Consider the following 13,685-nt stretch of genomic DNA (forward strand, 5'->3'; position numbering starts at 1 on the left):
TAATGTATTATTCCAGCCCAGGCACAATTGGAAATTTGTTTTGTTACTTACAACCTTATGCTAATCACATTAGCCTACGTTAGCTCAACCATCCTGCGGGGGTGACACCGATCCCGTAGAGGTGTAACAGTCTAGCTTCCGTCCCCTCGCCCGACCCGGGCTCGAACCAGGGACCCTCTGCACACATCAACAACTGACACCCACAAAGCATCACTCCACAAAAGCCATGGCCCGTGCAGAGGGGAACAACTACTTCAGGTCTAAGAGCGAGCAACGTCACCGATTGAAACGCTATTAGCACGCACCACTGCTAACTAGCTAGCCATTTCAAATCGCTATTAATGTAAACCATGAAAATAGTGTATTTGCCAGACTGGGTAATACATTGTAATTACCTTTAGCAACTTGAATAGGCTAAAGAAATGCAGACTGAGTGTGTCATCCTCATGAGCAAAACAGGAGGCCTTCCAACCGTGGCGGTTGTTTGTGTTAAACCACCCTCATCTAATGCTTTATCATATTATATTGAATTAGAGAGACCAAATCTTGTGTTTAGAGTGGCTTTATTGACACACGGTTTTAAAAACTCACTATGGCACACAGCAGTTACTGAGCAAATCGGATTATTCCATGAAAACTGGCAGATAGAAAGTGTTTTCTTGGCGTTCATACATTTGTCTGTCTGTAACCAGAGCCTGTGAGTAATAAATAGAGCAAAATAGAACACTTAGTCTTGGAAACAAATCTACATGACAGAGCCTGGCATTCATTCAGAGGTGCTAAACCATAGAAAAACATGCAGAAGTATTCATTTCACATGAACTCTCATGTACTTTCAAAATGGCTATTAATTGGCACACAACGCAGTGCAGTTTGAAACAGAGATTGTTTGTTCTGTTTCTTATGTCCAGTTAGAACACAGTATGCTCTCTGTTACAACCCCAGAATGCGGTCAATAGCATTAGACTTTGGCTTTGAGGGCTGAAAAAGTTAAGTACACTTAGTTTGTGTCCCTGAACAGTATTGCATGACTCGGGCTGCATTTAGACAAGCAGTCCAATTCTGGTATTTTTTCCACTAATTGGTATTTTGGCCAATCACATCACGTCTTTTTCAGAGCTGATCTGATTGGTCAATAGACAAATGAGTGAAAAAAATATCAGAATTGGACTGAATATCTAAACACAGCCTAAAGGGAGAACAGAAACCAACAGAAAACGTGCATAGCTAAATGTGCAGTGCAATCATCAATCCTTTGAGTGACACACACTTAATTTATCTCACTCTTAACGCACACATCCCTCATTGTCTTTCTCAGTGGCAGTTCTGACACTTTGGGTGACATTTTTGGTTGTTGATGTTACAGCGGCAGCCTCCACTGGTGTCTCCCGGACCCTGGGAGGAAACAGAAGCACATTAGATATTTTATTGTCACACCGGATAGGTGCAGTGAAATGTTTTACAGGGTCAGCCATAGTAGAACGCCACCCGTGGATCAAATTTGGGTTAAGTGTCTTGCTCAAGGGCACATCGACAGATTTTTCACCTAGTCGGTGTGGGTATTCGAACCAGCGACCTTTCAGTTACTGGCCCAACACTCTAACTGCTAGGCTACATGCTACGTTGGACAGGTAGCAGACAGATGTGAAATGTCTGCATTACAGGTGACCGGAGGAGCACAACCATGCTAAACTGAATTTGACAGAGAGACAGAAGGGGCGGGCTCTTACCCCAGGCCCCCAGCGAGGCCCCCTGGTGACCCAGCAGATCTCACTGTGACAGACAGTGCAACGCAGCCAATCACAGCCTTCCTTTTTCTGCACGATGATGCCGCACTGTGGGCAGTGCATGGCCTCCCCGGAGAGGACCAGGGTCTGAGAGAGACACGGGTATTACATGTTAACATAACGGTTATCTGTTAATATGATATCAGCAAAGTCTTACTAACCTGAAAACGAACAATCCTTCCCCTAAAATCTCATTGTCCTCAATGCTTTGCTGAAATCGATCTACAGGTATAAATTGTGTGTGTAAAAGTGTCTCTGTGTCACCTTGAGCAGATCTCTGGTTCTGCGGGCTGCCGAGTCGTTCTCAGCACGGGTCGTAAGGTCATCCTGGTACTGCTTACAGTCCATCCCTTCATGAATCGCCTGAGAGACAGACAGAGTAGAGAAAGAGGTCTGTTCAAATCCATGGTGTATGCAATCATTGGTGAATGTAAAGGTGACGTGTGTGTACCTTGCAGAGCAGGCAGTTGTGCTTGTTGCAGACGGGGCAGTGGAACACGTTGACGGTGTCCTCGTACACACACCACCCGGCACAGTCTGGGCTGGCACAGTGGTAACTGCCCTCACAACGAGACTCTGCCACAGACAAGCCTCTCTGCAGCCAGCGCTCGTACTCCTCTTCCGACACCAACTGGTAGGCAGGAAGGAATGAAAGAGCAGAGGGGAGAGAGATGATTAGATGACCGATGTATCGTGGGTTTTCTGGTTTGCATTAGCCAGACATTAGGCAGTGTGTTATACAATATGTCTCTAATATCCAATGGGCCATCGTGCAGCTACTATTAAATACATTAGAAAGAAGCCAGTGATGTCACCACTCACGGCTCTGATCTCTCTCCCCTGCAGGGTGCAGTCACAGGCGTACGTGTCATCACGGTACGGACAGGCCACCTCCGGGTCCTCACACATCAGGACTACTGAGCGCAGGCAATCTCTGTGAACACAACACACTGGCTCCATCTCTGCATAAGCATCTCATCTCACCCACACCCTTCTTGCACAGTGCGAAATCCCCCCCCTCCAATTCTTGTAGAAAGAATCCAAGGGGTATAAGCAATATGATGTTATAGCTGCACTTAGCAGCTCTCTGGGAGGCTAAGTGGAGTTTCCACCACATTGCAAACACCGCTCCAATGCTTTCAGATCACCTAGTGTCTAGGGGGAGGGTTACTAGGTGGAGGGCCAAGAGAATTGTCTGAGTGGTACCTGCAGAAACAGTGGAGACACTCTCTGAGCAGGACTCCCTCCCCAGGCTGCAGGTCCAGGTAACAGATCCTACAGTCCACAGCATCTGGGTTGGGCACCAGGTCCTTTCCATCCAACATCACCAGCCGGGCAAAGTTCTCCCTCCGCTCTGCTTCCCTCGCCTGGGGTGGTGGGGATCCACAATATACAACAACACACACGTTGAACACGCAGGTTGTACACAAACATCGTTCAAACACACAGACAGAAGTTCATTTCGTTTTCTTGCTTTATTACAGTTAAATACACGTTTTAAATTGCAACAACATGGATGTTTTTTTGTTCTACATTCAGTCAAAAGGCCTTCATTATTTATTAAATTGTGCATTTTGAAAGTTAACACATTAAAAACAAACAGCCATTGAAGTTGTCCACTTGATGACCCTGACTGTAACAAACAAGCACAGACTGTGCAACACAGCAGTTCTTTGTCTTCTCTGAAATAGTAAGTTTCAACTGGTTGGCACACACTAAGCCGACATGGATTTGCAGTATAATTACATAATTCATTACAAACATGCAAAGTTACATTTACATTTTAGTAATTTAGCAGATGCTCTTATCCAGAGCAATTTACAGTATCAATTATAATTATGTGCCTTGCTCAGGGGCACGTCGGCAGATATTTTCACCTAGTCGGCTCGGGATTTGAACCAGCGACCTTTCGGTTATGCTCATAAACGCTAGGCTACCTGCTGTCCTATATACAAAGCCTTCGACATACAAGAGCCATGATTCTTTAATTTGCTTAAAAGTCATACAAACACACTTCTGTGCAGATAAACATACACCACATGAACAAAAGTATGTGGACACCTGCTCGTCAAACATCTCATTACAAAATCATATGCATTAATATGAAGTTGGTACCCCCCTTTGCTGCTATACAAGCCTCCTCTCTTCTGGGAAGGGTTTCCACTAGATGTTGGAACATTGCTGCGGGGACTTGCTTCCATTCAGCCACAAGAGCATTAGTGAGGTCGGGCACTGATGTTAAGCGATTAGGCCTGGCTGGCAGTCGGCGTTTTAATTCATCCCAATGGTGTTCAATGGAGTTAAGGTCAGGGATTTGTGCAGGCCAGTCAAGTTCTTCCACACCGATCTCTACAAACCATCTCTGTATGGACCTTGCTTAGTGCACAGGGGCATTGTCATGCTGAAACAGGAAAGGGCATTCCCCAAACTGTTGTCACAAAGTTGGAAGCACAGAATCGTCTATAATGTAATTGTATGCTGTAGCGTTAAGATTTCCCTTCACTGGAACCAAGGGGCCTCAACCAAACCATGAAAAACAGCCTGAGAACATTAATCCTCCTACAACAAACTTTAGTTGGCACGATGCCAGCTTTACACCCCTCCAGCCGACGCTTGGCCTTGCGCATGGTAATCTTAGGCTTGTGCTCAGCCACGGAAACCCATTTCATGAGGCTCCAGATGAAACATTTTTTTGTGCTGACGTTCCAGAGGCAGTTTGGAACTTGGTAGTGCTAGTGAGTGTTGCAACCAAGGATAGACGATTTTTATGCGTTAAGCACTTCCCCACTAGGCGGCCCCGTTCTGTGAGCTGTGTGGCCTACCACTTCATTTCTGAGCCGTTGTCGCTCCTAGACATTTCCACTTCACAATAACAGCACTTACAGTTGACTAGGGCAGCTCAAGCAGGGCAGAAATTTTAAAACCTGAATCGTTGGAAAGGTGGCATCCTATGACGGTGCCACGTTGAAAGTCACTGAGCTCTTCAGTAAGGCCATTCTAATGCCAATATTTGTCAATGGAGATTGCATGGCTGTGTGCTTGATTTTATACACCTGTCAGCAACGGGTGTGGTCGAAATAGCCGAATCCATTAATTTGAAGGGGTGTCCATATACTTTTTTATATATAGTGTATTTGTATCAAACAATGTCAGAGGGTAGGTAGCCACAATGCTATGTAATGTACAATCACTGAGATTCTGTCACAACATGAATGAGTATTGCTCAGTAGCGTGAGTGTATGGGTTGAAGAGAATTTTTACAGTGGCAAAATATAGAAAGTGTGTGTGTGCGCGTCTGTCAGTCAGTGTCTTTCTGCGATGTTACGGAGTGTGTGTGTGCCTGTAGTCCTGGGCCAAGTTTTCCAGTAGTGAGTCATTTTGAGCACCCGCGCCCCTCAGCGCCTCTCTTCTCCCTTTCTCCTTCAAAAAACAAAGAGACAGAAGAGAAGAGAGTCAGCCTTAGAGCCCATCCTACCATCCCTGGTCGTCTCAACTCCTGCTACTCCTACGGAGCCTACCTTTCCCTAATAAACCTTTCCCTAATAAACTATGCACTGTAATTAACTGTAAACTGTGTGCATGTGCAAGACTGTATGTGTGTGTCTAGGTTTCTACACGTCTCGTTGACACTGTCTGACAGCTTGCATTTCCTGCTGTATGCACCATTTGAATGTGTTTAGGTGCACGAGTGTCTTGAGTTTGTGTATGTGTTCATGAGCATAAAACATCCTACCTGCTGGTACTGTCGGACAGCTTCTTTCTCCTGCTGTATGCGGTGAAGCTCCAGAGGGTCTGGTTTGTAGCTCCCAGGAACAGTATAGCTCTCTGGACGGTCTGTACTGCAGATCTCACAGCCAGGCCGTGTGGGCTTGTTTATGTACGTGCAAGAAGGGCAGGCCCAACCCTGAGACACACAGCGAGACTGTCTTTACAGGTGTGTTGCTGGAAACCTACTGTATGTCAACCTACTGTATGCATGCATACCTAGATGAAATCCATGTAGCAGAGTGAAATAGTTAGTCAGTTAACACCAAGGGGTACTGTACAGAGCTTGTGTGTACCTGAGGTCCTGATTTCTTAGGGATAAGTGCTTTGGTGAGTTGCGGCATCTCCAGGTTGATGAGGTCTTTGATTTCACTGATTTTCAGCCTCTCTGCCCCGGCTCCATTTGGCCCCGCTCCATTTGAACCTATCGGAACAAAGCTCGGTCAGGAGGAAGCCAACACAATGGGTCCTTCTGTCAATGGTGTGTATGTGCGTGCATTTGTGTGAGTGTTTAACAGTGTCACCCATGCTGCTGTGGCTCAGTCTGGGGGGCAGGGTGCTGTAACCCCTCCAGTCCTGGGATGTGGGGCCGTTGCTTGGGGTCTCAAGAAGGGTAGCGGGGGTGAGGAGGGCTCTTTCCTGGTCCTGCTGGAGCAGCTGCCGTGTGAGACGGGCGTGGCGGGCTGAGAGGAGGTACAGGAAGGCCGTGTCTCCATCCCTACGCACCCCGTAGGACGCGAGAGAGCGCTGGTCTGCACACAGACATTGGCCAATCACCCAGCGCTGCACCCGCGGATGGAAGCCATACTCCAGGAATACCTAGAGGACAGAGGGACAGACAGAAAAGGTACAAAAACTAAAAACACAAGTAGAAAGTGGGTTTAGATTATGTTGAAACTATTGTAGAGCTAGATACTGTTAAGAGTTCTGAATTCAAACTTTAAAGAAATGTCATTCTTATTTAAGCTGTTCAGACTGACCTGCTGCTTGAGTGTTGCGATGGTCGCGTGGGGGGGGACTTTCACTGTGACACAACAGGAAGACGAAGAATCTTCGACCACTACAGCCAAGCTTTCACAGAAAGATACAATCGTCATGAACTACTAAAATATGCATTTCCTGTCATCGCACCAGTTCACACAATATTCTGACTTTTTCAATAACTTCCTGTTCTATTACCCAGTAGCTCGTTTGTTCTTCACTCTCTCACCTAAGATCTGTGTCTCCGTAGCTCCTCTCAGAGGGCTGGATCTTCAGCTCTGCCTGCTGACGAGCCAGGGTGGCAGCATAGATGGAGGCCGCCTGGATGTCACCAGCCTCGATGGCCCTGGTCAGCTCAGCACACATCTCCTCTACAGATGAATGGACACAAGGTTGAAACACAGAGTCTGGGACAGTGAGCAATTGAAAAAGAGTAGAAACTTGGCCAATACACTACTGTACACACACACACCCACTGAGGGCTACCTGTGCGTGGTAAGGAAGCGGAGCTGGGTGTCTCCAAGACCTCCAGAGGAAGTTGTTGGTCATCAGTGGGAGGGCTGTCGGACACTGAGGGGTCAGGAGAAGAGAAGACAGGGGACTCAGGTTATTCGAGCACAGAAAAGATGGGAGGAGAAGAGTGAAACATCTGATCAAAGAGAACAGAGGCTGGAAGAAAGTAGACTAACCCCTGTGTGCCTCTCTGAGTGACGATATCACCACGGTGGCCCACTCCTGAGCCTCCTGCTCGCAGCGGAAGTTGAAGCTGATGCGGTCGTGAGGGGGCATGAACAAACTCAGCTCGTGGCATTTTGGCGATTTCACCTCATAGTGCACCGACCTCAGGTCAAACTCTGCAATGGACTGGAAGACACGGAGGGGGAGAGAGTGAAGTGATGCTCATTTTATCACACTGAAATTAGCTGCCTACTACTGTTTGTTCCATGGTAGTATGTTGACTTTAGGTATTGCACTGATGTCATGTTGGAATTACCTTTGAGCTATGTTTTTGGGAGAGAATGATTGGACAGCACTGCAGCCTATAGACCTAGTCAGTGGGAATGCCTTTGGAAAGTATTCAGACCCCTTCAATATTCCACATTTCTAAAATGGATTAAATAAATAAAAATCTTCAATCTACACACAATATCCAATAATGACAACGCGTAAACGGGTTTAAAAAACCCAGAAATAGCTTATTTACAAAATTATTCAGATACTTTGCTATAAGACATGAAATTGAGCTCAGGTGCATCCTGTTTCCATTGATCATCCTTTATATATGATTCTACAACTTAATTGGAGTCCCCCTGTGGCAAATTCAATTGATTGGACATGATTTGGAAAGGCACACATCTGTCTATATAAGGTCCCACAGTTGACAGTGCATGTCAGAGCAATAACCAAGCCATGAGGTCAAAGGAATTGTCCGTTGTGCTCCGAGACAGGATTGTGTCAAGGCACAGATCTGGGGAAGTGTACCAAAACATTTCTGCAGCATTGAAGTTCCCCAAGAACACAGTGGCCTCCATCATTCTTAAATGGAACGAGTTTGGAACCACCAAGACTCTTACTAGAGCTGGCTGCCCGGCCAAACTGAACAATCGGGGGAGAAGGGCCTTGGTCAGGGAGGTGACCAAGAACCCAATGGTCACTCTGACAGAGCTCTAGAGTTGCTCTATGGAGATGGGAGACCCTTCCAAAAGGATAACCATCTCTGCAGCACTCCACCAATCAGGCCTTCATGGTAGAGTGGCCAGACGGAAGCCACTCCTCAGTAAAAGGCACATGACAGCCCACTTGGAGTTTGCTAAAAGGTCTGATGAAACCAAGATTGAACTCTTTGACCTGAATGCCAAGAGTCACGTCTGGAGGAAACCTGGCACCATCCCTACGGTAAAGCATGGTGATGGCAGCATCATGCTGTGGGGATGTTTTTCAGCAGCAGGGACTGGAAGACTAGTCAGGGATGAGGCAAAGATGAACAGTGCAAAGTACAGAGAGATCCTTGATGAAAACCAGCTCCAGAGAGCTCACGACCTCAGACTGGGGCGACGGTTCACCTTCCAACAGGTCAAGCACACAGCCAAGACAACGGCAGGAGTGGCTTCGGGACAAGTCTCTGAATGTCCTTGAGTGGCCCAGACAGAGTCCGGACTTGAACCCGATTGAACATCCCTGAAAATAGCTGTGCAGCAACACTTCCCATCCAACCTGACAGAGCTTGAGAGGATCTGCAGAGAAGAATGAGAGAAACTCCCCAAATACAGGTGTGACAAAGTTGTAGCATCATACAAGAATACTCAAGGCTGTAATCACTGCCAAAAGTGTTTCAACAAAGTACTGAGTAAAGGGTCGGAAATACTTATGTAAATGTGATCATTTTTTAAATGTAAAAATATATATAAATTAGCAAAATGTTCTAAAAATCCATTTGTGCTGTGTCATTATGTGGTGGTGTATAGATTGATAAGGAAAAAAATGATTTAATCAATTTTAGAATAAGGCTGTAACCTAACAAAAAGACAAAGGATCTAAATACTTTCCGAATGCACTGTATAACTACACTACCGGTCAAGTTTTAGAAAAACCTACTCATTCAAGGGTCTTTATTTTTTAAACTATTTTCTACATTGTAGAATAATAGTGAAAACATCAAAACTATGAAATAACACATATGGAGTGACCAAAAAAATAAAGTGTTAAAGAAATAAAAATATTTTATTTGAGATTCTTCAAAATAGCCACCCTTTGCCCTTGACAGCTTTGCACACTCTTGGCATTCTCTCAACCAGCTTCACCTGGAATGCTTTTCCAACCGTCTTGAAGGAGTTCACACATGCTGAGCACTTTTCCTTCACTCTGTGGTCCGACTCATCCCAAACCATCTCAATTTGGTTGAGGTCAGGGGATTGTGTTGGCCAGGTCATCTAATGCAGCACTCCATCACTCTCCTCCTTTGTAAAATAGCCCTTATACAACCTGGGCGTGTGTTTTGGTTCATTGTCCTGTTGGAAAAACAAATGATTGTCCCAATAAGCTCAAACTAGATGGGATGGCATATCACTGCAGAATGCTGTGGTAGCCATGCTGGTTAAGTGCGCCTTGAATAAATAAAATAAAAAAACACATGCGGAGAGCATCCACACCGCATCTCACAATGACAGCAGATGGAACCAAAAACCTCCAATTTGGACAAATTTCCACCCATCTAATGTCCTTTGCTTGTGTTTCTTGGCCCAAACAAGGATCTTACTATTATTGGTGTCCTTTAGTAGTGGTTTCTCTGCAGCAATTTGACCATGAAAGCCTGATTCACACAACCTCCTCTGAACAGTTGATGCTGAGTTATGTCTGTTACTTGAACTCTGTGAAGCATTTATTTGGGCTGCAATTTCTGAGGCTGGTAACGCTAATGAACTTATCCTCTGCAGCACCTCTGAATCTTCCTTTCCTGTGGCGGTCCTCATGAGAGCCAGTTTCATCATAGCGCTTGATGGTTTTGCGACTGCACTTGAAGAAACATTCAAAGTTCTTGAAATGTTCTGTATTGACTGACCTTCATGTCTTAAAGTAATGATGGACTGTCTTTTCTCTTTGCTTATTTGAGCTGTTCTTGCCATAATATGGACTTGGTCTTTTAACAAATAGGGCCATCTTCTGTATACCACCCCTACCTTGTCACAACACAACTGATTGAAATTAACTTTTAACAAGGCACACCTGTTAATTGAAATGCATTCCAGGTCACTACCTCGTGAAGCTGGTTGAGATAATGCCAAGAGTGTGCAAAGCTGTCATCAAGGCAAAGGGTGGCTATTTGAAGAATCTCAAATATTAAATATATTGTGATTTGTTCAACACTTTAGTTACTACATGATTACATGTGTTATTTCATAGTTTAGATGTCTTTACTATTATTCTACAATGTAGACAATAGTAAAAATAAAGAAAAACCTTTGAATGAGTATGTGTTCTAAAACTTTTGACCGGTAGTTTATACTGGACAAAAATACTAAGTGTTGGTTTCATGAGCTGAAATAAAAGATCCCAGAAATGTTCTATATGCACAAAAGCTTATTTCTCTCAAATATTGTGCACAAATTTGTTTACATCCCAGTTAGTGAGCCTTTTGTCCTTTGCCAAGATAATCCATCCACCTGACAGCTGTGGCATATCAAGAAGCTGATTAAACAGCATGATTGTTACACAGATGCACCTTGTGCTGGGGACAATAAAAGGCCACTCTAAAATGTGCAGTTTTGTCACACAATACAATGCCACAGATGTCTCAAGATTTGAGGGCATGTGCATTCGACATGCTGACTGTAGGCATGTCCACTAGAGCTGTTGCCAGATAATTTAATGTCAATTTCCCTACCATAAGCCGCCTCAAACATCATTTTAGAGAATTTGGCAGTACGTCCAACCGGCATTATAACCGCAGACCACGTGTAACCACGGCAGCCCAGGACCTCCACATCCGGCTTCTTCACCAACGGGATCGTCTGAGCCACCCGGGCAGCTGAATAATCTTTGGGTTTGCGCAACTGAATAATTTCTGCACAAACTGTTTGAGACCGTCTCAGGGAAGTTCATCTGCATGCTCGTCATCCTCACCAGTCTTGACCTGACTGCAGTTCGGTGTCGTAACCAACTTCAGTGGGCAAATGCTCACCTTTGATGGGTACTGGCACGCTGGAGATGTGTGCTCTTCACAGATGAATCCAGGCTTCAACAGTACTGGGCAGATGGCAGACAGCGTGTATGGTTTTGTGTGGGCGAGCGGTTGGCTGATGTCAACATTGAACAGAGTGCCCCATAGTGGGGTTATGATATGGGCAGGCATAAGTTAAGAACAACGTAAACAATGGCATTTTATCGATAGTAATTTGAATGAGATACCGTGATGAGATCCTGAGGCCCATTATTGTGCCCTTCATTCTCCACAATCACTTCATGTTTCAGCATGATAATGCACAATCCTGTTGCAAGGATCTGTACACAATTCCTGAAAGCTGAAAATGGCCTGCATACTCACCAGACATGTCACCCATTGAGCATGTTTGGGATGCTCTGGATCAACGTGTTAAACAGCGTGTTCCATTTCCCACCAATATCCAGCAACTTTGCACAGCCATTGAAAAGGAGTGGGACAACATTCCACAGGCCAGAATCAACAGCCTGATCAACTCTATGCTAAGAAGATGTGTCACGCTGCATAAGGCAAATGGTGGTCACAAGATACTGTCTGGTTTTCTGATCCAAGCCCCTAGCTTAAAAAAAAAAAAAATATGTGACCAACAGATGCATATCTGTATCTCAGTCATGTGAAATCGGTAGATTAGGGCTTATTTCATTTCTTTCAATTCTCTAAATTCCTTATATGAACTGTAACTCAGTCAAATCTCTTGCGTTTATATTTTTGTTCCGTGTATTTTGTTGAACTATAAATTGTTTCAAATAACTGTGACAGTTCAATGCATGGCAGCCAAATGTAAGCATGAGACCAGCGATAATATCAGTGTTGTTTTAAAACCCTCTGTACACACGTCTGCCTGCCTGCCTGCCTTGGTAACGCTGGTAATAATAAAACATCACGTGACATGGAACTTTACTCCATCGAGTTTTAGCTGACAATTTCAAAAACTATTTTTAATGAACACCATTTTGTAATTAGTCAAAAGAAATACACATTCTTTGTCAACATGGCTGACAAATGACATTAATTGAAATCCGCCTTTAACCTTTCTCTTTCTTACCACACTCCGACCCGTTGTTCCGCTGGTGTCCCGTAGCGTGAGACGGAATTCCCCGGACTTCCCGGGGTCCATACTGAGCTGTAGACGGAGTGACTCATCACCTGCCCCAGGAAGACACAGCGGCCGAATACCAGAATGGCAAACTGATACCCGTACCGACATCAAGACAGTATGGCAGCTAGTTTGTGAGGCCCCATAGCCAGGGATTGATGAGGACGGGTCCGGCGGTGGAGTGTGAGTAGTCCACCCGCCTGAGCTCAGCGACATTCCACCAACAGCCTCATGCAGTGTTTGGAGACGTCAAGACACCGTTCCCGGTGTGTTTAACACCACGCCAATATTGTCAGCAACGATTGCTATTAGTATTCCCATAAAATGTGCCGTTTCATCGTAGTCCCTCCATTTACCAAGCTCACAACAACAGAACCGATGAACGACCAGCTAGCTACCAGGAAGTGCGCACTCTGTGTCACTGTTTGTTTGGCTGGTTCTCTCGTGCTGCCAGTGCTAATCATTTGCGCCCCCACACGTTGTACCCATGTACTGCACAACATGGCTTTTCTGCAGGTCCAAAAACGTTTAATTTCCTCAATTTCTCAAAATCAAGTTCACAAATATACAGTATATGTGATGTACTCCTATACTAAATTCTATACATATTTTTAAAACTTGGACCTGCAAACTGTAGTGGAGACAATTGTGTATATGGTTGACCTACTTTCAACAAGACCTTAGCAGATAGAAATGTCTGAGGACTGCAGCACTAATGTCATGCCATCAAAATGTAGCTTTTTTTGGCCCCACAGTTGTCGTCCAACAACTCAGACAACTTCTAATCCAGTGTTCCTTCGTTTAGGCCTGGTGAAACAGCGACCCCCATTGTTTACCTTCATGTGTGCGCCAGTGGAAATAGAATGCACATATCCATTGAAGATGCCTGGAAAAGTCCACATCATATCCCTGCACTCATACACACACTGAAATGGGGGAAGTCTGGTCCGCTCTGGTCACTTCCTCTTGCTGTAGGGAGACCAGTCAGCCAGCCTGGTCCTAAGATGTGCGTAAGGGAATTTCCATTTTTTTACACCCAACTTTTAACCTAAATCCAATGTCATGGAATTCAAGTTAGTTGACAGCTCAAGCAAATGTAAATCGAAACTAGACGTTGCAACACTGCTGCGTTTTTCACACTCAACAGTTTCCCGTGTGTATCAACAATGGTTCACCACCCAAAGGGCATGGGGGGACTCAATATTAGGAAGGTGTTCGTAATGTTTGGTATACTCAGTGTATATCCCTCTCCCACAGGGGAGTCCATTGAGGAGCTATACCTGTCTGCTAATGTGTTCCTGGAGAGGGGTGCCATGTTTCACGATGATGAGCCTCTGGG

General features: G+C 45.1%; 1 protein-coding gene across 1 annotated transcript; it reads right to left on the reverse strand.

Moving 5' to 3' along the window:
- Positions 1-546: 546 nt before the first annotated feature.
- Positions 547-12,788, reverse strand: shrprbck1r (sharpin and rbck1 related). Its single transcript, XM_064941391.1, has 14 exons — positions 12,296-12,788; positions 7,223-7,397; positions 7,020-7,103; positions 6,763-6,904; positions 6,533-6,623; positions 6,077-6,371; positions 5,849-5,976; positions 5,521-5,691; positions 2,994-3,154; positions 2,610-2,721; positions 2,239-2,418; positions 2,052-2,150; positions 1,731-1,874; positions 547-1,395 (listed from the first exon to the last, which is right to left on the reverse strand). The coding sequence occupies exons 1-14, from the start codon at positions 12,560-12,562 to the stop codon at positions 1,315-1,317; spliced, it is 2,130 nt and encodes a 709-aa protein (XP_064797463.1). The 5' UTR covers positions 12,563-12,788; the 3' UTR covers positions 547-1,314.
- Between the last annotated feature and the right edge of the window lie 897 nt (positions 12,789-13,685).

This window comes from Oncorhynchus masou, chromosome 28 (assembly GCF_036934945.1).
Source record: "Oncorhynchus masou masou isolate Uvic2021 chromosome 28, UVic_Omas_1.1, whole genome shotgun sequence".
NCBI classification, from domain to species: Eukaryota; Metazoa; Chordata; class Actinopteri; order Salmoniformes; family Salmonidae; genus Oncorhynchus; species Oncorhynchus masou.